We start from the raw sequence: 24,995 nt of genomic DNA on the forward strand, positions 1-24,995 counted from the left end.
GATTTGTTCATTCAAGTCTCCAAGTAGAAAGGCAATTTTTATGTCCTTCTGATGGACTTCCCAATCTTGAGAGGTAATGAGTGAAAGAACGAGCCAAATTGACTCCATCTTCAAAACAGAGACAAAAGTTTACGAGTAATCAATACCATCAACCTAAAAGGATCATTTGGCAACAAGGCAGGCTTTAAATTTGTGCACACTTCCATCAGCTGAAACTGAGTTGTGTAAACCCACTTGCAACAAAAATTTTGTGAACCTTTGGAAAGAGGAACAACAACATCAAATAATCGCATTGCCACATATATGTGAAAAACAACTGATATATAAAATGTATAAGATACCAAATGTTACATCAAACATTAACTGTAGATACTGATAGCTGTCAAGTTAAGACTCAAAGCTGAATAAACAATACAGGATTACATCAAGTACAATAAAAGCATCTCATCATCCTGAGTCATCTGCAATGATCAATTTAGCAGCCAGCTATCAATTCCCTCTGTCCCTCTTACAAACAAACGTTATGGCTTGTTCTCTAGTAGAAGGTCTTGTGGCCAAAATCAGACAGCTATTGGCGGGTGTCTCACTTTGTGTAGAAAGTGATGCTGAGGCTGGCACATCAGCTTCCTCGCTCTTAGTCTCTTCTTCCTTCCCCCCAAATGGTCCTGGGTCATCCTCCCTTGCCCCCTACCCATGTTCCTTCTCTGACTACTCAAATGTCTCGATAACAGGGATGGCAAATCCTATGTGAGTGATAAAGCAACAAGAGAGGGGATCTAAATAAAGCCATGCTTTATAATAATGACTAGTTTAATTTTATCTACTAACTAAACTAGGTTATCTGGAAACTGCCAATGCCACTCTTTCAAATCACAAAGCTAGCTTCTCTTCTTAGCTTTTATATAACAAAACGAAACATTAAAGACAACATTTAGGGTCAACATTTTCATTTTGGAAGGCCAGACATTTACCAATAAACAAAGCAATACTTAGAACAACATTTACCACTTTATGTGAATGAGACATTGTGATAGATAGCTTAAGATGTAACTGAGTACAAAGCTTGTATCTGGGGTCAAACACAACGTGGGGTAAACAACCTTGTACGTGCAGTGCAAATTAAGATACTAGATGCATATTTACTAAGTGATTGCCCCAAGGCTTGAAATAATTTACTTGCACATCATCCAGTTTAAAGATATCTGGCTCCTAAGTATTGAAGTTTTACACAGGATGAGCCTACTGCAAATATGCACTAAAGCCTTAAATAGTTATTTTTGCCAGCAAAGAGTAGGATTCACATACGTTCCTTATTAGTAACCTATTCTAGACTTTATTTCTCAGATTATGAATTTTATGGTGTACAAATTCTACTTGAGGAAATTTTTTTAAGAATAATATCCAGATATATGATTAAGTCTTGTGACACAATAAACTCATGACAACACTAGATACAAGCAGGTAATATCCATTTTTACAGTTCTAACTCCCTCATATTTACCTGTAATGAAGGTTGCCGACAGATATTGGCCGTTAAATTTGTGACAAATGCAGAGATTGCACGGATTGCTTGCCCCTGAACTTCTGCATCAGTATTCCACCAAATCTTGGTTTTCTCATCCTTAGATCTGAATTCAAGAATATTCATATGTTAAATGATTAGACAGTGACAGTAAGCAATAAAAGGTACAGAAAATTCTTACTTGAATGAATTAGCAAAGATAGGACCTTCTTCCTATTAAATCGCACATTTAACATGAGGGCATATTAGTATTGTTAATTATACTTGGGTCAATCTAAGGAGCCTATAAACAACAGTACTTAATCAATGTCATAGAGGGAGGTCAACACTAGAAATAAAACATCCGCCAAAAATTTGCTCAGGTTCAACATTGTCATTCCGGGCAAATCAGTCAATGAACACTATATAAGTATGTTTTCAGCCTCTGCCTGTGTTCCTCTCAGGTAAGTCGTAGCAAAAATGGCAGGCTCAGTTTACCTGAAATGGCAAAACAGCAAAAGTTCCAAAACAGGGATGTGGTTTCAGAAGTGAAACTTTCCAAAATTTAGAGAAAAGAGAAACTACAGTGTATATGTGATATAAATATAACAAAGATATAGGTGTTGTATATAATGTAATAGCTGTATAAAGTTTAAACATTACTCTTGAATTTCCTTATATTTTAGGTTTTCTTTTATTTTCTTGGTTCCCTGGCTACTATAGGACCCTGTTTTCCACAGAGGCCATGTTTATTAGACGAGGGGCATCTGATAATGGCCCAGAAAATTGCTTCTGAAATGTTTTGCATTATATTTCCTGGGTTGGAAATGTTTCTGGCCTGGAAACACAAGGGCAGCTGTTGTCTGCAGCCTAGATGGCAATTTTTTTTTACTGTGTTGTTCAGAAATTGATCGTTGGAAATTAAATGCACTACTTAAAAGCCACGGATGGTCAGCATGATCTCACTTAGATCCAAGCATAGATTCAAGGTAGAAACGCACATTGTCTCCACCCCAAAATAACCAATTCAGAATGGGCTAGCAAAATTTACCTCTTCTTACACTAAAGAAATACAAATACACAAATGATCCAATGTTAAATAAAGGTTATTTGAATGGTCCGACATTTTGTTCCAGATAACGAATACCAATATGGAAAAACAAATTGGTTGTCATTCAGTACCAAGAAACAGAGCACCAGTTGGACTCATGAGAACTTGACCGTTATGAAGGATACGCCCAAAGCCTTCCTCAATAATTTTATATTTTGGATAGATCTAGTATTGTGAAATTTGAAAGAGTGAAAGAAAGAAATAGCAAATACCTTATTCCGAGGGTGAGGGCTTTGTGAAGGCGCTCCCGGAGATGGATAAGATGTTGCCCATGAGTGACCTCCTCGTGGTTATGGTTACGGTTGCGTGAAGAAGAGGAAGCCTTCCTCGAGATGGATCTGCCAGCATTCATAGCGCGCATTTTTCCCGATTCGAGTAAATATAATGTAAGCTTTTGGCAAATTCCTCTGCCAATCGGAGCCTAAATCTACAGCGTAGCTTTTATATATTTACAAGCATAATATACTGACGTCATCAATCGAGGCGACGAGGAATCAACCTATCCCTATCCAAGAGTGAATCTAAAATTCTAAGAAATACAAATTCTTATAGACGGCAAGGGAGTCTCCAAATTGTATACGGTAACATCCAAACGGTTTATGCAGATTCAACTGCAGTTATTTGAAGGCTATAGCCCCGGAATCTGAGCCCAGACTATTTGAGAGCAGAGGCCGACGTCAGTGATCAATCTTCGTTGAAATTGAATATAAATCTACTAAAATTTAAGAATTTGATTGCATTGTCTATGGTTATATTACACTTCAGTCATGTAATTTATGTGATTTTATACCTGCAATTTTGTGAAACAAATTAAAAAAAATATTGTTCATGAAAAGGAGAAGGAGAAGAAAGAACGTTTTTTTTTAATACACCTTTTTCAATGCTTTTCATTTATTTGGCGGTGAATTATTGTCATTATTCATTTGATGTATTTTGTTAAATAATTCATGTATTTGAGCTATTATACACTCTGGGTGTTTATTTGTGGATTTAATGGATTTTGGCTTTTAGTATTTGCGTTTTAGGAATTGGTGAATCAAAATTGGTCCTCGCACAAGAAGTTGTTTTTTGGTTTGAAATAAATTTTTGTGATTTTTTCCAGAAGTTTCGAGGACCATTAAAAGGTGTTTGATCATGGAACTTGGTTTTGGGGTCGATTTGGGTTTTCATTTCAACCATAGTTTCCTGATTTTAATCTTCTTTCTATGACAACTTTGGCTATTACATTCTAGGAAAGGCTTTTGAACCTACCCAGTCATTTGCTTCAATCAGAGGTCTTAGCCAATATGGGGGATTTACTAGGTTGCTTCATTAAGACAGACACTGCAAGGCTTGAGAAGGGTATTGTCACATTTGCACGCATATGTGTGGAACTAGATCTTAGTAAAAGTTTCTTGGATAAAATCCTCCTCGAGTGGAGGGACAAAGTTTATTCGTAGTTGGTGGACTATGAGAACACTGCCCTCTAAGACAGGAGATATCAATAACTTGGTCAGCTTTAGAGTGTCTTCCCTTTTCCTCAAGGGCCTTCTCCCCACCCAAATCCTAAGAAAAAGAGTCATGGTTAGCAAGAACTAAAAGATACAAAAGGATCTAAGAATTCTTCAGCTCACAGGCAAGACAATATGCAACAACATAAGATTCTTACATCCAAATCAAATCCTATCAACTCAACTCAGCCACATGTAAATCCAGTCAATATATCAGCTGAGGGGCCCCTCAGATTGACAAAAAACAAAGGAGACTCAGACATAATCGTGGATTCATCAAAGCGCTGGCACAAACATTTCCACGAATTTGATCACTCAGATAGTAATAAGGAAACAACAAATATTAAAGAACCCCCATCCTTGGAAGCATCTTAAATAAATGTAGTTATCGTCCCGCATATATATATGTTTGTGGTAACTCCTTGAAATTGATTGACATCCAAAAGAGAAAAGGAAAAAAGGAAAACCTATGATAAATCCTAGGCTCTAAGACCAGGACTATAACAAATGTATTATCTTATATTGGGTGATCTGTGAAGGATGCCATGATGTAATATGTTCTTCTGGGGTAATACAAATCAACTTACAAAAGGGGGAAAAAACATAATAAGTGACGAGATAATAACTTTGCAAGGATTGATATGGAAGAAAGAAAGTTTATGAGATAGTTTCACTTGATGTTAATAAGAATTAGATTTCTTGAAGAAAAACAAGTCTAGCCTCTTCCAAGCCATCAATTGTATGCCTCTCATAAGCTTTTGAGTAGGGAAACTACTTGTCAACACCATGATCATATTTCAAGTTCACTACAAAGTGTGAAAATTTCTATTTGCAGTTAATCAAGTTGTTATTCTCCTATTTTAAATAGATTATTTGTCCCAACAAATTATTTATTGCAAATAACGAATAAAACACAACTGCAAATTTCACTAAGTAAATAAATTGCGAAAACTATGATAGAAAACCAATCACACAATGGACATAATATTTTTGGACAAGACATCCTTGGAAAAACCCCAAAGAGAAAACCATTGCTTCAGATCCGAGGGTTTTATTATTACTCTTTAGCAAATTCTGTAATTGATAAATATTATAATTGCTTGTCAAACCATGACAAAGCTCCGGTAAAATATTTCTACACCTCCATAGGTCTATATAACCACTAGAAGGCTTACAACCTCCCTCTACAACCTGGTACAACCTCTCCTTCAATTCGCATTGATATTCCTGCAATCTATTGCGAATTCCCCCAATCTGCCTTTTCCTGTAATCACATTGATTTCCTGTAATTCGTTCTACAACTGGAAATCTTGATATTTTAAACTAGAAACTTGTATGGCCTCTCCTGGCAATCTCGACCTCTCTATCTGTAGAATAACTCTAGGGGAATTCCTCCTGCGAATCTCAAAAATTGGAAGAATATTAATGAAAGAAAACTCTAGAAATATCTATTGCTGAAACCCCCCACTGGTATCATACCCCACGCTATCATTGTGCCCTCTTCACTGCAATGAATTGATCTCCAAGACTTCCCATCAATTTCCTTTATAATCTCTTGTTAAGAAATCAACAACTAAGGTCTATATTTATGATGATCTAATCAATGGCTAAGATCACTTAGAAATTTTACTAGAAGCCTCTAGAGGAAAATCGACCATGTCCCAATTATTATTAATTAATTAATCTATTTCCCTAAGTTAAAACTTCGGAAAAAATTAAAAATGATTAATTGATTTAATTAGCACATTTACATTCAAAATAATAACTTGGGCTTGGAGTTATTTTTTGCTCTTATGTTCCTAGCCTCACTAACACCACTTGAGGCTAGAACGCTTGTTCGAGCTACATCAACCAACACTCCCTCTTAGCGAAGGTCTTTTACATTTAGCACCATTATGCTTCGTGCTCTAGAACACCTGTCTCCTTGAGTACCACATGGCCCATTCCACTGTGACACAACTCTCTTATATTGCTACTATAAGTGATGAGAGTAAACTCATCCTCCATCTGACTCGAAAGCTCATCTGCGACTGACACACACTACTTCTTGCCCTTCTTGTAACCTTTTCTTGTGCGAGAAATTGTTGTGGTAATGGCCAAACTCATGACAACCATAACACTTAATCTTCAACATGTCCTTCTTCTTTTCCCCCTTGGAGTTGGACCCTTTGAATAATATTTTCTACCAGCTAACAAAAGTACTTATAAAACCTCGTTTTCTCCCTCTGCAAGTGATCTCGGTTGCTATTGAGTAACTCACACTTCCTCAGTGAACTTGCACTATGCATTGGAACTGCGCACTGCCCCTCCCAAAAACTCGCATTGCCTCCGAGAAATCACTGTGACAAATTTCTCTACCTCCAGCAACTAGAGAACCCCACTCGTACTGCCTCCAGAAAATTGATTTGATAACTGTCAAACAAAGTCAGATCTTTGACAACACGCACTGGTTAATTCGGCCTCCTTGTAGAAAATAACACTAATGAAATTCCTCCAAGTAATTTTGGAAATCGATCTAGGTATTAAACCCTTGGCTTCCTCTTCCAAACCCTTACATTGATCTAATTTGCTAAACCTCTACACTTCAGATATGATTTGATATCATGCGAAAAATTATATTTGTAGCTAATCAGGTTATTATTCTCTAATCTTTAAACAGATTATTTGTCCCAACAAATTATTTACTGCAAATAATGAATAAAACACAACTACAAATTTCACCAATTAAATAAACAACCAAAACTCTGATAGAAAACCAATCACACAATGGAAACAATATTTTTGGACAAATTTCCGTGGAAAAACCCCAAAGAGAAAAGTGGCTCTTCAAATTTAAGGGTTTTATTATTAATCTTCAACAAGTCTTGCAATTGATAAATATTACAACTTCTTGTCAAACCACAACAAAGCTTCGGCAAAATGTTTCTTCACCTCCACAGGTCAATCTAACGACTAGAAGGCTTATGGCATCCCTCTGCAACCTAACACAACCTCTCATGCAATTCACACGGCTATTCCTGCAATCCATTGTGAATTCCTGCAATCCGCCTTTTCTTGCAATCGCATCGATTTCTTGTAATTCGCTCTGCAACTGGAATTTCCATCTGCTAAGTTGGCAACTCGTACGACCTCTCCTAGAAATCTCATATGGCCTCTCCTGGCAATCTCGACCTCTCCGTCTGCAAAAGAACTTTGGGAGAATTCCTCCTCCATATCTCGGAAACTTGAAGAATATTGATGAAAGAAAACACCAGAAATATTTATTGCTTCAACTATTGTTGAAACCCCCACCGGTGTCACAATCCATGCTATCACTACACCCTCTTCACTTCAATGAATTGATCTCCAAGAATGCCCATCAATTTCCTTTATAATCTCTCGTTGAGAAATCAACTACCAAGGTCTAGATCTAAAATGATCTAATCAATGGTTAAGATCACTTATAAACTTTATTAGAAGTCTCTAGAGGAAAACTGGCCATGTCTCAATTATTACTAATTAATTAATCTATTTCCCTAAGTTATAACTTAGGAAAATAATTAAAATTGATTAATTGATTTAATGAAGACAGTTACATTCAAAATAATTATTTGGGCTTGGATTTATTATCTTCTCTTGTGATCCTAGCCTCATTGACACCACTTGAGGCTAGAACACTTGACCGAGCTGCATCAACCAAGACCCTCTCTTAGTGAGGAAGGTGTTCTATGTTCGACATCATTGTGCTTTGTGCTCACATCTGGAACCCTTGTCTCATTGAGTACCACATGGCCCATTCCACTATGCCACAAATGTCTTGTATTGCTACTACAAGCGATGAGTACAAACTCATCCTCCATCCAACTTGAAAGCTCATCTACGAATGTTGCTGACTAATTCTTGTGCTTCTTGTCACATTTCTTCTTGTGCGAGCAATTGTTGCAGTATTGACCAAACTCATGACGACCATAACACTTGATCTTTGACATGCCTTTCTTATTTCCTCCTTGGATTTGGATCCTTTGAATAACCTTTTCTACCAACTAAAAAGAGTAATGAGAAAATCTCACGATCTCCCTCTACAAGTGATCCCAGTTTCTACTGGGAAACTCACATTTCCTTTGTGAACTCACACTGCCCAGAAGAAATATGCACTGGCCCTCCCAAAAACTCACATTGCCTCTAGGAAATCACTCTAATGAATCTCTCTGCCTCCAACAACTAGAGAATCCCACTCGCACTGCCTCTAGAAAATCGATCTTACAACTTGCAAACAAAACTATATCTCTCACAACACACACTAGTAAACTGACAATTCACACTAGTTAATATGGCCTCCTTGCATAAAGTAACATTAGTAAAATTCCTCCAAGTAATTTTATAAATCAATTTGGGGATTAAACCCATGACTTCCTCTTCCAAACCCCTGTGTTGATTTACTTCAGTAAATCTATGTGCTTCAAATCCGCTTTCATACCATGTGAAAAATTATATTTGCAATTAAACAGGTTATTATTCTCCTATCTTTAAATTGGTTATTTTTCCTAGCAAATTTTCTACTACAAATAATGAATAAAACACAACTGCAAACTTCACCAATTAAATAAACTGCAGAAACTCTGATTGAAAACCAATCACACGATGGATACAACATTTTTGGACAAAACATCCCTAAAAAAGCCCTTAGGAGAAAATCAATTCTTCATATCTAAGGGTTTTATTATTAATCTTTAGCAAATTCTGTAATTGATAAATGTTACAACTACTTGCCAAACCAAAGCAAAGCTTCGGTAAATATTTCTTCACATCCACAGGTCAATCTGACCACTAGAAGGCTTATGGCCTCCCTTTGCAACCTAACATGACCACCCTTACAATTCGCACTGCTATTCTTGTAATCTACTACGAATTCTCGCAATTTGCCTTTTCCTGCAATCATACTGATTTCCTACAATACGCTTTACAATTGGAAATCTTGACCTGCTAAACTGGCAACTCATATGGCCTCTCCTAGCAATCTCATACGACCTCTCTTGGCAACATCAACCTTTCTATATGCATAATAACTTTGGGAGAATTCCTCCTCCAAATCTTGGAAACTGGAAGAACTTAGAATACCAATGAAAGAAAACTCTGGAAATATTTATTGCTTCAACTGCTGTTGAAACCCCCATTGGTGTCACACCCCACAGTGTCATTGCACCCTCTTCACTGCAATGAATTGATCTCCAAGGCTATTCATTAATTTCCTTTATTGTCTCTTGTTGAGAAATCAATGGTCAAGATCTAGATCTAAAATTATCTAATCGATGGCTAAGATCACTCAAAAGCTTTACTAAAAGTCTCTAGAGGGAAATCGACCATGTCTCAATTATTACTAATTAATTAACCTATTTCCCTAAGTTAAAACTTAGGAACATAATTAAAAATTATTAATTAATTAAATTAAGACATTTACATTCAAAAGAACAACTTGAGATTGAAGTTATTTTCTACTCGTGTTCCTAGCCTCACTGACACTACCTAAGTCTAGAACACATGTTCGAGCTACATCAACCAACATGAAGTGACTCTTTCTAGCTAACAAAGTGTAATGTACCCAATACCCCCTACCCATGATTAAGGATATGAGATACCACTTGGAAACATAATTTTTTCACCTAACTTCTTGCTCTAATACCATAATCATGTTTATCATGATTTTAATGAATTAATGCATTCAACATGATAAGAAGGCTTATGCAAATATAATTTTTCATTTGTTCTTACAGATGAAATTCTATCCATGTAAATAGAACAATAAATAATGAACGACATAAACATCATTAAAATCAACACAATTAGAAATAGGTCATAAACACTTATCTTTATGGGAATAATTCACTAACTAGCTGTAAATAAAGGATATTCCACCCAACCATATGCTCTTTGTTTCCCATAAACTTTCTATAATAAGGCCACCCCAAGCTGAGGCCAGAGACCAAAAGGACGAATTGGCCTATGGCTAGCTTTATTCCTCTCACATAGCCCAATTCCCCCCAAAATTCACAAATTCTAAATTATCACACCAATTATAATATATGAGCTCTCTTTCCCCTTCAACTTGCACAACCCAAGGAATTTGATCTCATTCTCTATCATGAAATCCCACTTCCCTCCTATGCTTCAAGAAAATTCAAAAAAGATATCTCTCTACTGGGGACTCCAAGAATTCTCAGTTGCAATGGAGTTTCCTCAATGGCAATAATCTCTCATGCATGTGGGCACAATTTCCACATAATTCTAATAACAATAATTTCACATTCTATTATAGTTCTAGCAACATAGGTTGTCCCCACGATGTTATGGATGAATGAATGGAAAAAATCCCCTACAACGACTAAATGTCAAGGATTATATTTGCATACACCTAATTCACTATTTATCCTCCAAGGAAGCCTATACACTTCACTTGGCAGTGTACTCCTAGATAATAAAAGATAATATGAGATAAAGGACTTAGGATCAAATAAGATAAATGATTTGGGCTAAGAAATAAAATATGAATTTTTACTTTACCCCCCCTTGAGACTCTAAGCTCCCTTTAATTCATGTCTTGTGGAATTGTTGAATTTTCTACAAAGAAACACAACAGAAAATAATCTTTTGATATGAGAATTACTACCTAATGATCTTCAATTAATTTATCTCATACCATTGATATCATTGAGCAATTATACACATAAAATCTTAGTAGTAATGCAACGAAGATAGTACGATCATAAAGAGACAACCATGCACAATTCAAACAACACAATTACCTTGGGAAGCCCAAACTTGGGAGAAAACCCAACAACTTTTCTTCTAAGAGAAATTATTCTTTGGCAAGGTTTAAAATTCCAAAAAAAATGTCTAGAAATATGTACCAAAATCCATGTCTAAACACTAGTTAAACCTGGTCAAACTACCAGCGAGTCAAAGTTGGTAAAATTGTTGAAAACAACAACAAGAAATGCTAAAAATAGTATTGCTATAAATAGGATTTTAGGATATACTCCAACTCTATTGAAAATAGCAAAAAATAGAAATGCTAAAAATAGCATTGCTATAAATAGCATTTCAAGATATATCCAATTTTGATTTGTCCTTGAATCAAAATTGAGAATTAAAATTCGAATTTAGTCTCACTAGCAGTTTGAAAAATAATTAATTAATTCATTTTGAATTAATTAGTTGGTGAAAATCAAACATGAAGTCTTTGTGAAGACATGCAATAGTTATCCCTTTGATTGAGGAAGTTATCCCTTAATTAAGGAGATAAGGATGAGTTGTATTTGAGTTATAATTAGTTAGCTCAGATAATTGAGTTAAGTCTAGTTAAATTAGTTCCAAACAGTTGGAGGAACTAATTATGGGTTCAGTCAGTTAATGCATGCATGCATCAAACTAGTGTACTCCATATAACTAAATATTCTCTCATAAATATCTCATTCATGTTAGTTCAGAGAAAGGCCCAGTTGAGATTAAAGATAGGGACATTGTACTATCAGTTGGAGGAATTTTCCTTAAAGGAAACTCATCCATGCAGAAGGAATTCATTCCTTCAGGGTTGCGTAGTTACTATAGGGGTCAGAGTAGTGTGTGAAGTGAGAATCACACAGGTGGTAGCTGGAGGACCCAGGAGAAACTGTGCAAGGAACTAGGAGGCTTGGAGGACTGAATGAAGGCATATGTGTTGTCTATTCTGTCTATGAGTAGTAGTGAGGGATTGTACTGACAACTGGATAGCTTGTGAGCTAAAGCTTTGTGTAATCCTAAGATATTTCCACTTGTATGACAATACAGATAGCGGGGTTTATAGCTGAGGCTTTCCCCAGAGTATTCTTGTGTGTTTCATGTGTGATTGAATCTTCTTCTCTGTTATATGTGTTCTGTTTAATCTTGCTCAAAATCGATTAAACTTCCGCAAGTTTGACTGTAGAAGTAGATTAAGTATTTTGCTTTAGTACATTACATAATCAGTTTAATCTACAGTGAGAATTTCTACATGGCATCAGAGCGAGGTTTTGTAGAAAAGGTTCTACATGGTATCGGAGCAAAGGTTATCATAGCTGTGAACAGTTTACTGAGAAGAATTCAAAGTTTGAAGTTCGGGGTTGCAGGTGCAAACCGAATTCACAAGATGGGACATTATGCAACTAATTTCCCATCGAAGAAGTCCAAGAAGGGATCCTCGAAAGGATCGGAAGGTGAGGCATTAGCCTCTCAGTTCGAAATGGACTTTACCCTCTTCGCATGCATGGTGTCATCGATGATGGGTTGTGTTTGGTATATTGACAATGGAGCCTCATTCCACATGACCGGTGATAAAAGTTTATTCAATACCTTGGAGGAGAAGGACCTCCAGATGCGCATAGAGATGGGCGATGATGGAAAGTACCGTGTTTCAGGTGAAGGTACGGTTGTGTTTCAGAGGGATCATGGACTAAAAAGAACTTGGTATCGGTTGCGATGTTGGAGGACAAAGGCTATGATGTTATCTTCAGTGAAGGAAAGGCGTTCCTGAGACAGATAGCCAGGGGTCACACCAAGAGGATTGGGATTCGAGTGAAGAATCTCTACAAGCTGGAAGTAGATGACTGTGCTGCATTGAGTTCCAAAGCAAAATTGGTGCAAAGCCAAGATATTGGCGAGTTATGGCATAGAAGGTTAGGCCACTTGCATCATGGGGCCTTGAAGATAATGCAACAGATTTCTAGCGGACTTCCCAAAGGTAAACTTGAGCAAGTGGACACAAGCAAAGGTTGTACCTTAGGTAAGTATGCTAAATCTTCCTTTCAGGATCGAGACAATCAAGCTGAAGCAATCTTGGAGCGAGTTCATACAGATGTGTGTGGACCATTCTCGACAGCCTCCACCGCTAAACAAAGGTACTATGTTATTTTCATTGATGATTTTTCTCGTAGATGCTGGATCTATTTCATGTAGAAGAAGGATCAAACCTTCTCAAATCCTTGGTTGAGAAAGAATCAGGAAAGAAGATCAGGGCCTTGCGAAGCGACAATGGTGGAGAGTATGTCTCTCAAGAGTTTAAGGACTTCTGTGCTGCAGAAGGAATTAAACGGGAGTTGACGACACCCCATAACCCACAACAGAATGGGGTGGCCGAAAGGAAGAACAGAACGATTGTGGGAGTAGCTCGGGCGATGCTGCATGACCAAGGCCTACCACTTCATTTGTGGGCTGAGGCATGCAACACAGTGGTTTACTTGCAGAATAGAAGCCCGCATCGCATACTTGGGATGAAGACACCAGAGGAAGCTTTCTCCGGGAAGAGACTAGATGTGAGTCACTTCAGGATCTTTGGCTCATCAATTTTTTGCCATGTGACCAAGGATGCCCGGAAGAAGCTAGAGCCGACAACAGAGTTGGGGATACTTGTGGGGTACATTGATACTCCCCACAACTATCAGGTGTATTTGCCTACCAGTCAGAGGACAGTGGTTCGCAAAGATCTTAAGTTTGATGAGTTGAAGGCCATGCGAGTTTCCCTTGAGAGGGAGCTCAAGAGGCATGCAAAGGAGGAACTTTTGGTTCCTAAGGAGGAGGAGCCTTAGACTGATGCAGAGCAGCCGCATGCAGAGGTTCTAGGAGTGGAGACATCCACTCATGCAGAGTCTTCCAGAGATGGGAGGAAACACACAATGGAGGCTAACAAATTGTTGACGGATGCGAGAGAGAATGTGGGAGAGCCATCTTCTCAGCGCAGACAGAGGAGGTCACCAGAGCGGTATACTGGTTACATGGCCCTTGTTGGGGAATGTGTAGAGACTGAACCATCTTCCTTTGAGGAAGCAGTGCAGCAACCAGTTTGGGTTGATGCTATGATGGAGGAGTATGACTCCATAGTTCGGAACAGTGTTTGGGATGTTGTTCCAAGACTGGAGAACAAGTCAGTCGTGAGTTCCCGTTGGCTTTACAAGGTAAAGCATGCTGTTGATGGCAGTGTGGAGAAACATAAGGCAAGGTTTGTTGCCCGTGGTTTCTCACAGGTCGAGGGGATCGACTATGATGAGACTTTTGCTCCTATAGCAAGGTACTCATCTATCATATCGATGTTGGCATTATCAGCATAGATGGGTTGGAAGATCCATCAGATGGATGTGAAGACTGCATTCCTCAATGGCAAGGATGAGGAAGAGGTGTACATAGAGTAGCCGGAAGGATTTGAGACCTTCGATCGTGAGTCGCATGTGTGTCAACTCAAGAGAGCTTTGTACGGGTTGAAGCAAGCACCTCGTGCTTGGTACACCAGGATCGACAACTACTTCACCGGGTTGGGCTTCAAAAAGAGTGAAGCAGATGCGAACTTGTACCACATCATGGTGGAAGGTAAGCAGTTGATCATTATTCTTTATGTTGATGATCTGATATTGATAGGTGATGATCAATTGATCATATCTTGCAAGGAGGACCTTGCAAGAGAGTTCGAGATGAAAGACATGGGTCTCATGCACTAATTTCTAGGGATGGAAGTGTGGCAGAAGGATGGGGAAGTGTTTGTGTCTCAAGGCAAGTATGCCAATGAGATACTCAGGAGATTCCAGATGGAGAAGTGCAAACCCATGCAGACTCTTGTAGCAGGTAACTGGAGGAAGGAGGATGCTACTTCAGGTGAGGTAGTAGAGGCTACTGTGTATCGGCAACTTGTGGGTTCACTGATGTACTTAGTGAACACACGACCAGATTTGTGCTTTGCGGTGAACCAGTTGAGTCAAGCTATGGTTCAGCCTACCAAGCTGTTTTGGAAGGCAGCGAAGCATGTTTTGAGATACCTCAGAGGCACATCTCAGTTTGGATTATGGTACAGACAGTCAAAGGGAGTGAAGCTACAGGGCTTCACAGATGCAGATTGGGCAGGGAGTCCATCAGATCGAAAGAGCACATCAGGAGGAATTTTCAACCTTGGTTCAACTGCAGTTTCTTGGTACAACAGGAAACAGAGGTTAGTTGCACTTAGCTCAGCAAAGGCTGAATACATGGCTACAAGTCAGGCAGCATGCGAGGCCATTTGGATGCGGAAAATTCTAGTTGGTTTGTTTGATCAGAGGATGGGTCCAACTATGATCTATTGTGATAATCAGAGTTGTATCAAACTCTTTGAGAATCCAGTATTTCATGATAGATCCAAGCACATAGGCATTCGGTATCATCATCTTAGAGACTGTGTGGCGAGGAGGATCATGTTGTTGCGGTAGGTTTCGACTGAGGAGCAAGATGCTGACATTTTGACTAAGGCATTATCAAAGTGTAAATTCGAGTTCCACAGAGACAGGCTTGGGGTGACAGATAATCCCTTTCTTGTTGAGAGGGACTGCTGAAAATAGCAACAAGAAATGCTAAAAATAGCATTGCTATAAATAGCATTTTAGGATATACTCCAACTCTGTTGAAAATAGAAAAAAAATAGAAATGCTAAAAATAACATTGCTATAAATAGCATTTCGAGATATATTCCAATTTTGATTTGTCCTTGAATGAAAATTGAGAATTAAAATTCGAATTTAGTCTCACTAGTTGTTTGAGAAATAATTAATTAATTCATCTTGAGTTAATTAGTTGGTGAAAATCAAACATGAAGTCTTTGCGAAGACATGCAATAGTTATCCCTTTGATTGAGGAAGTTATCCCTTAATTAAGGAGATAAGGATGAGTTGAATTTGAGTTGTAATTAGTTAGCTCAGTTAACTGAGTTAAGTCCAGTTAAATTAGTTCCAAACAGTTGGAGGAACTAATTGTGAGTTTAGTGAGTTAATGCATGCATGCATCAAACTAGTGTACTCCAGATAACTGAATATTCTCTCATAAATATCTCATGCATGTCAGTTCAGAGAAAGACCCAGTTGAGATTAAAGATAGGGACATTGTACTATCAGTTGGAGGAATTTTCCTATAAAGGAAACTCATCCATGTAGAAGGAATTCATTCCTTCAGGATTGCGTTGTCACTATAGAGGTCAGAGCAGTGTGTGAGGTGAGAATCACATAGGTGGCAGTTGGAGGACCCAGGAGAAACCGCGCAAGGAAATAAGAGGCTTGGAGGACTGAAGGAAGGCATATGTGTTGTCTATTCTATCTATGAGCAGTAGTGAGGGATTGTACTAAGAACTGGATAGCTTGTGAGCTAAATCGTTGTGTAATCCTGAGATATTTCCACTTGTATGATAATACAAATAGTGGGGTTTTTAGCTGAGGTTTTCCCCAAAGTATTCTTTTGTGTTTCATGTGTGATTGAATCTTCTTCTCTGTTATATGTGTTCTGTTTGATCTTGCTCAAAATCGATTAAGCTTCCACAAGTTTGATTGTAGAAGTAGATTAAGTATTTTGCTTTAGTACATTGCATAATCAGTTTAATCTACAGTGAGAATTTCTACACGAACAACCCAAATAGTCAATTTTGGTCAAATCTCAACTTAGTAAACTCATCTCCAATGGTTAACTTTAGACCTGTGGTTAACTTGGACCTGTTATCAACCCCTACAGTTAAACTCGTGGTCAAACAATCAAGAACTAGCTCAGCCAAAGGTGTAAGAATATTTTCCTTTGACTTCACACATGTGGTTGGAAATAGAAGAGAATACGTGATGATTTGAATTAGTCAAAGTGGAGGTGTCACATTGTGTATATATACTTATCAAAATGGATGAATTTTGACCAAGGGTCACACCCTTTCATGGTGGGAACGACTTGACTATTTTGAGCCTACATGATGGCCAGAAAATAGAATTTTAATTTTTTATCTCCATAATTTTCCTAGGTCGACTTAGGAGGCCTCTTAGCATGCAAGAATAGCTCCCGATGCGACATAAAAAATCAACACTCCCTCTTATCGAGGGAGGTATTCTCCTTAGCTACAACATATTTCCCCTTAGCTAAAATTTCTCCTTCATAAGAAAAGTTCATGAGGTTGGTAAGTTGATGCATGTCTATAGATAACTCCATCCTGGAGTGGGCAATGTAGCTCTTCACATGCATATCTATAGATCACTCCATTCTTAGAGTATGAAATGTGACTATCTAGAGTATTTTACATCTAGCCAAATTTGTTTATGGCTCCTTAGATAAATGTATCAATCTCCTTTGGTTAAAGTCCTTTATAGCCCAGCCAAACACTTCTGGCTTCTTAGGAGAGAATCTTCCCTTGGACCATTCACCTTTAGCCAAAATCCTTTATGGCTTCTCAAGTGAATTACATCTATCTCCTCTGGTCAAATCACTGTATGACCAAGCCAAGTCCTTATGGCTTCTTAGGAGAAGATATGTCCAATCTTGTAATTTTCGTAGGTCATTCACCTCTGGTTAAAGTCATTTATGAGCCAACCAATTCCTTCTGGCTTCTTAGGTGAATGTGTCCATCTCCCTTGGTCAAAGTCATTTATGACCCATCCAAAGTCCTTTATGGATTTAGGAGATGGTATGCCCTAATCCTGCAAAGACATCAACCCTCCCTCTAAACGAGGGAGACATTTTGCATCACGCTAAGCTTGTATCTAAAGTATACAAACTTCACTCTAGAAAAAAGCTTGGTGAGAATGTCTGCAATCTATTCATCTATGTATATGTATTGGAGCTCCATTACTCTTCTCTACATCATGTCTCAGATGAAGTGCCTTGATTAAGGAGTCCAGCAAGAAGCTTCTGAAGTCACACTACTTCACAACTTGCAACACATGTTGCAATATTCTCCACTCCTACTATATTGAGTTCGAAAAAAGTCGCTTCCTGCTAAACCAAGATATCACAGATGATCCTAAGCTAAAGAAACACCCTGAGATGCTCTTTCTATCCTCTGCATTCTCAACCCAATCTAAATCTGTATATACTGCAACTTCGCTTCACCACCTAAGACATACCTCAAACCATATATGTTGTACCACACACATACCTCAACCATGCTTTGTTGCAACCCAACGTATCTACCTCGGATCAACCATATATTGGCTCAAGGTGTTGACTACAAAGGAAATATCAGGCTTGGTGTTAACTAGGTACATCAAGGATCTAATCAATTTCCTGTACATCGTAACATCCACCAAATCTGAATCTACAATCCCAAGAAATAGTGTATCTAGCCAGAATCCTTCATTTCAATCTTCGAGGCCAACTCCCTCTGACATTGAAGCAAGCCTTCCTGTGGTATTCCTAGCTTCTCCCTTTGTCATGGAAGCAAATCCTCCTGGCACTATTGCACCCATTGTCACGTAAGCAAGTCCTTCTTCTATTGTTGCTTCCTCTATCATGTAAGCAAGTACTTCTACTATTGTTGCTCCTTAAAGAAGGCATACTTCTCCTAGAGACCTTCTCTGAGCATCTTGACAATCTCAACCCATGTCATCCTCTTGGAAGGTTGCTCCTTCCATTCTACCTAATTATATGCTCCCTTGGTACTAGAAGCTCTTCTAATCATCCAGCATAGTCTTGGATGTTGTACAATTTCTTCCCCTCAAACACCAATCACTATTGTTGAGTTTGTGCTCAAGCCCTTAGGTCATACAAGAACCTATCCATTGGAGACTGGAGTAAAAAATATCCGTGTACTCCCTCTTACTAGGAGAACCCTCTTGCCACAAGCTTTTCTTTGTTATTCTCAATGTTTCCATTTGTTGTCAAAATCATTGCCTTGGCAGTCTTCCTGATGTACCTACAAACCTCATTCAGGAGGCCATGGAAGAAGCAATTATAACCAAGAAAAAAATACAAAGATAAGAGGCTAACCAAGGAATGAAAATAATAATAGTAATCAAGGGATAAAGATATGAAGTACTTATCTTTTGATTAAGAAAGAAACTACTAAGGGTTGTAAGACTTTTTCAACTCCCTCTTGATCCTTTCCTCCTTACAAAAGTCACTAAAATCCATCTGCAATCTTAGATTCCTTTGTCTTCTTCTGGGATGGATTCTTATCCTCGTCCTTAGCATTAGTTTTTGATGCATGTTGCTTTCCTTTCATTTTCCTTGCATGAACTTGTTGAGCCTCAAAACTTCCCTTTCCTTAACAACTCCTCTCATTCCTTTTCTTTGTTTTTCCATGAAGAAAATGCATTCCTATAATCAATGACCAATATATATTGCCTTAAGGAAGACATTTAGTGATTTACATGTTATGCTTTTATGTTTTGCTGTTTGAATAAGTTTTTGTCTTTTAGCTACGGAACGCAGCCTATTCTGCAGCTAATCGGCTATTCCGCAGCTACTTCCATGCTTTAACAGGTTCCAGGTGTCAGAAGGATAAAATAACTACATGGGCAGCCTGGAAATCATCATGACATGGATCGTGTCCTATTCACCTAGCCCAGGTCGACAAGGAAGATGGTACAAGACTTTGGTCAATGGAGAAGTCAAACGTAGAGACCGAAGGCAACAGGACTCCGTTTCATGGATAATCAACACGTTTCACAGTAGTGGGAAGCGTTATCCAAAAAAACTCCCTGAAACAACAAACTCCAACATCCATCTGTGCAACCGAATCCAATAGCCATTATCTTAGATTTATGTCTCCAGCAGCCGAGGAAGAAAATTCTGTGTGCCTATCTACTACGTGTTATTGGTTGTAGCTTATTTTTCTCCACAAATAGTTGCATAATTTTCTTATAAATACCTAAAGAACTCAGAAGGAGTTCGAATTTCCTCATGTATTAAGCTTAGACTATTGCTCTGTAATTTTGAAAACTCATTTCCTGTGTTTTTTTTAATATGAAGACTGCAAGTTTTATGGATATGTGAAGGAGTTTCTTGGAGTTTGATCAAGTACGCATAACCTGATCAGTTGTAGAGGGCCCCTGCGCTGACTGAGGTTTTATTTCATTTTGTTTTATCTTTTCTAGTTAACTGTTAATTCATCATTTCTTCCACAGTGTTCATAACCATTTTTCATACTAACCTTGTTTATAATGCAATCTTTGTCATTTTGTTACTAATATAGAATAGCTTCTTTCAGTACATAATAGCTATTGGGTTGTGTTATATTCTTTCAACGTAGTTAACAGGGGGTTTGAAGGGCACCCGTAACCCTAGTTTATGGGGTTCGGGGCAGCGCCCCGGAAAATTTTGGTTTTGGACCCTATGTTAGGTTGGGTGGACCCACCTATGGTTTTGTGCATGATTTTCGCACATGTTTTTGGACGCGATGGTTTTCGGTCCATGGTATTGGATGCTTCGGCATGTATAAATATGTATTGTAACATTGAAATGAACATAACGAAAAATCAAGCTGGTAGTCTCGGTTTTGGGATCCATTGGGAAAATCTCTGTGTATATGTGTTTTATGTGTTATGATCCCGCATTGTTTATTTTTCTGTGTTTTAGAATTCGTATGCAGGTGATTTTTGTATAGGGTTAAAACCTACATTTGGTATCAGAGCTGTTTTGGCTTCAAGGGGACGCCTTTGTTGCTGAGGGGTTTCGCTCGGGCCTCTGGTAGACCCTGTTCAATGGGAGATCTGCGAGATCGATTCTGGTGGTGAAAGAAGATGGTGAGCAGTGGAAAGATAGAGATCGAGAAATTTAATGGTCTGAGTTTTGAGTTGTGGAAACTCAAGATGGAGGATCTGTTGGTGGATAAAGATCAGTGGATCGTGATAGATCCAGGTACTAAACCAATGGGAGTGACCGATGAAGAATGGAAGAAGTTGGATCGGAAGGCAAAGAGCACAATACGATTGTGTGTCTTAGATTCAGTATTGCTGAATGTATCAGGGGAAGCTATGGCAAAGGCTTTGTGGGACAAGTTAGGGGCTTTGTGCCAATCTAAGTCTCTAGTGAATAAACTGTTCCTGCGGAAAAAGCTGTATAACCTGAGGATGAAAGATGGAGACTCGGTGACCGAGCATCTGAATGCATTTAATATTGTGGTAAGTCAGTTAGCATCTGTTGATATTAAAATTTCAGATGAAGATAAGTGCATCAGTTTGTTGTGTTCTCTACCAGATTCGTGGGATAGTCTAGTTATTACAATAGGTAGCAATGCAACTGCCTTGCATTTTGATGAAATAGTCTCATCCTTGCTGACGAAGGAGATGAGACGGAAAAATATGGATAGCGAGAATGGTTATGCCTTGTATGTACGAGGACGATCCCAAAAAATAAACAAAAATAAGTCATCGAGTGGGAGATCTAAATCTCCAGGAAAACTTGTAAAGGTGGTGTGCTGGAAATGCGAAAAGGAAGGACACTTCAAAAGGGACTGTAAATATAAAGCTCCTGATAAAGGAAAGGGATATGATGATGCTCCTTCTGTAGAGGCGAAAACCACCTCAGATGAAGGTGGAGATGTGTACTTGGCTTCTTCAAGTACACATGTAGATCATAGGCATGGTTGATTGACTCAAGTGCATCCTTTCACTTCACTCCCCACAGAGAGTGGTTTTGCGAGTACGAGAAATACGATGGTGGTGATGTCTTCTTAGGGGATGATAGGAAGGCTAGAATCATTGGTCACAGAAAAGTAAAGTTGAAGTTGCAAGGTGGAAGGGTTAGAACACTTCCGAGTGTTTTGCATATTCCTGCATTGGCCAAAAATCTGATTTCTGTAAGCAAGTTGGATGATGCAGGTGTAAAAACAGTGTTCGAGAAGGATACCTGCAAGATGGTTTAGGGAGCACTGGTATTGATGCGGGGAGTTCGGACTGGAACTCTGTATAAGCTGCAAGGTAGCACTATTGTTGATGGGTGCAACAGTTCTGTGGTTCTTGAAAGTGGAGCAGAAAATCTAGTGGTCTCTGGAGAAAAGACCATGTTGTGGCATCAAAGACTTGGACATATTGGAGAGAAGGGCCTTCGAATACTTCATGGTAAAGGTATGGTAGAAGGTATGAGTAATAGCTCTCTGGATTTTGATTTCTGTGAAAATTTTGTATATGGGAAGCAAAATCAAGTGAGTTTCCCCTTTGGTGGTAAGAGGACGAAACATATCTTAGAGCTTGTGCATAGTGATGTGTTTGGATCTGTGAAGGTTCCATCACTGGGTAAGTCTGTGTACTATGTATCATTTATAGATGACTTCTCAAGGAATACATGGATATATTTCCTTAAGAAGAAATCTGAAGTCTTTGACAGGTTTAAAGAATTCAAGGCTCTGGTGGAAAACCAGACAGAGAAGAAGATAAAGGTGCTGAGGACAGATAATGGTGGAGAGTTTTGTAGTAAGGAATTGGAAGAATTCTGTAAGAAGTATGGTATAGCACGACAGAAGACTACTCCATATACACCTCAGCAAAATGGAGTTGCAGAAAGAATGAATAAGAATCATGCTCAGTGGTGCCAGGTTAGGACAAGAATTCTGGGCAGAGGCAGTGGATACTGCATGTCACCTGGTCAACATGTCACCTTCATCAGTGTCGGAGGATAAGACTCCACAAGAGGTATGGACTGGTAAGAAACCATCTCTTTCACATCTAAGGGTATTTGGATGTGATGCATGTGTACATGTTCCAAAGGATAAAAGAACCAAGTTGGATAGTAAATCTGAAAAGTGCATCTTTATTGGGTATAAGGATGGTTTAAAGGGTTATAAGCTTTGGAAACCAGTAACAAGGAAGGTTGTGTACAGCCGAGATGTGGTGTTCAGAGAGGTGAAAGATGTTATTAAACATGAAGTCCAACCAAAGGAACCTGAGAAGATAGAGTTTGAGCTAAAGGAGGAAGAACCAAACTCTACAGCAGAGGAGAAATCAAAAGATGAAGAGCCACAAACTCCGGCTTTGAGAAGATCAGTTCGAGAAAGAAGGCAACCAGAAAGGTATAGTCCATCTGCTTTTTGTTCAAATTTTGCTTTGTCTGTTACTGATGATGATCCCAGAACTGTGAAGGAAGCAGTGGATTCAGAGGATGGAAAACTCTGGAAAGAGGCCATGGTTGATGAAATGGCATCTTTGCACAAAAATGAGACTTGGGATCTAGTGGAGTTGCCAGCTGGAAGGAAACCCATTGGCAGCAAATGGGTGTTCAAAAAGAAGACAAATGCAGAAGGAAAAGTGGAGAAATACAAAGCTCGGTTGGTAGCAAAAGGTTATTCCCAGGTGCCGGGAATTGATTTTGGTGATATTTTTTCTCCTGTTGCTAAGGTGGCTTCTATTAGATTACTTTTATCTGTTGTTGTTGCTTTTGATTTTGAGGTGGAACAGATGGATGTGAAGACATCATTTCTTCATGGGGATCTGGAAGAGGAGATCTACATGAAGCAACCTCAAGGCTTTGTGGTGAAGGGTAAGAAATAACTGGTATGCAAGTTAAAGAAGTCCCTGTATGGGTTAAAACAGTTACCAAGGATGTGGTATCAAAAATTTGATACATTTATACGGGGACTTAGCTTCACCAGAAGCAAAGCAGATCATTGTGTGTATTTTAAATTAATTGGTGACCGTGTTATTTATCTAGGCTTGTATGTGGATGATATGTTGCTGGTTGGAAATGACAAAGAAGTTATCTAGGATTTGAAGATCCAATTGTCCTCCAAATTTGACATGAAAGATCTTGGTGCTGCAAACTATATTTTGGGCATGGAAATTAAAAGAGATCGGGCAAAGAGGAAGCTCTGGTTAAACTAGAGGAAGTATGTCGAGACAATACTGCAGAGGTTTAATATGCAGGATAGTAAACTGGTGAAGGTTCCTATTCCAGTAGGTGTGAGGTTATCTGCTGAACGGTGTCCCAAGACACAAGAAGAGGAAGAGGACATGTCCCGGGTTCCATATGCAAGTGCAGTTGGTAGCCTGATGTATGCAATGGTCTGTACTAGACCAGACATTGCACATGCAGTGGGAGTATTAAGCAGGTTTATGTCAAAACCAGGAAAGGAGCATTGGACAGCAGTGAAGCAGATTTTCAGGTATTTGCGTGACACTAGTGATTATGGTTTATGCTACCAAGGAAGACTAGGATTGGACAGAGTGTTGGATATTCATGGCTTTGTTGATGCAGACTGGGCTAGAGATCTAGATCAGAGAAGATCTACAAGTGGGTATGTGTTTAACCTATTTGGAGGTGCAGTCAGTTGGATGAGTAAGAAACAATATGTAGTGGCACTATCAACTATAGAGGGAGAATACATGGCAGCCACTCATGCAAGCAAGGAAGCAGTTTGGTTGCAGAGATTATGTTCAAGTATGGGGTTAGTACAGGAAGCTATAAGGATAGACTGTGACAGCTAAAGTGCAATTTTCTTGGCAAAGAACCCTACATATCATTCAAAGACAAAGCACATTGATGTTTAGTATCACTTTGTGAGGGATATGATAGAAGAAAAAAAGGTGTTACTGGTAAAGGTGGACACTTTGAAGAATACTGTAGATGCATTGACAAAATCTGTGAGCTCTGAGAAGTTCTCTTGGTGTAGAGAGACAAAGGGCATTTCAGGGCTGGGAAAATGACTAAGCTCTCTTGTGGCCCCCTGTGGAAAGAAAACAACAAGTGGGAGAATGTTGGGTTGTGTTATATTCTTTCCACGTAGTTAACAAGGGGTTTGAAGGGCACTCATAACCTCACTTTATGGGGTTCGGGGCAGCGCCCTGGAAAATTTTGGTTTTGGACCCTATGTTAGGTTGGGCGGACCCACCTATGGTTTTGTGCATGATTTTCGCACATGTTTTTTGGACGCAATAGTTTTCAGTCCATGGTATTGGACGCGATGTTTTTCGGTCCATGGTATTGGATGCTTCGACATGTATAAATATGTATTGTAACATTGAAAGGAACATAAAGAAAAATCAAGCTGGTAGTCCCAGTTTTGGGATCAAGTGGGAAAATCTCTGTGTATATGTGTTTTATGTGTTATGCTCTCGCATTGTTTATTTTTCTGTGTTTTAGAATTCGTATGCAGGTAATTTCTGTACAGGGTTAAAACCTACAATAGCTTCTTTTTGCTTAATTTCTTTTTAGT

At 38.7% G+C, this 24,995-nt stretch overlaps 1 protein-coding gene across 2 annotated transcripts in view; it reads right to left on the minus strand.

Annotated features, from left to right (window-relative positions):
• Nucleotides 1–3,332, minus strand: part of LOC149228315 (BTB/POZ domain-containing protein) — a 78,291-nt gene extending 74,959 nt beyond the window's left edge. For both annotated transcript variants that reach the window (XM_089378156.1, XM_089378155.1), the window contains exons 1-2: nucleotides 2,825–3,332; nucleotides 1,502–1,628 (exon numbers count right to left, since the gene is read on the minus strand). In XM_089378156.1, coding sequence (XP_089234282.1) covers nucleotides 1,502–1,628; nucleotides 2,825–2,973 — 276 coding nt within the window. In that variant the 5' untranslated portion in view covers nucleotides 2,974–3,332. The remainder of the gene's footprint in view (nucleotides 1–1,501; nucleotides 1,629–2,824) is intronic.
• Between the last annotated feature and the right edge of the window lie 21,663 nt (nucleotides 3,333–24,995).

This window comes from Pinus tabuliformis, chromosome J, assembly GCF_031772625.1.
Source record: "Pinus tabuliformis cultivar Carrire ecotype Pingquan chromosome J, CPIR1, whole genome shotgun sequence".
Taxonomy (NCBI): domain Eukaryota; kingdom Viridiplantae; phylum Streptophyta; class Pinopsida; order Pinales; family Pinaceae; genus Pinus; species Pinus tabuliformis.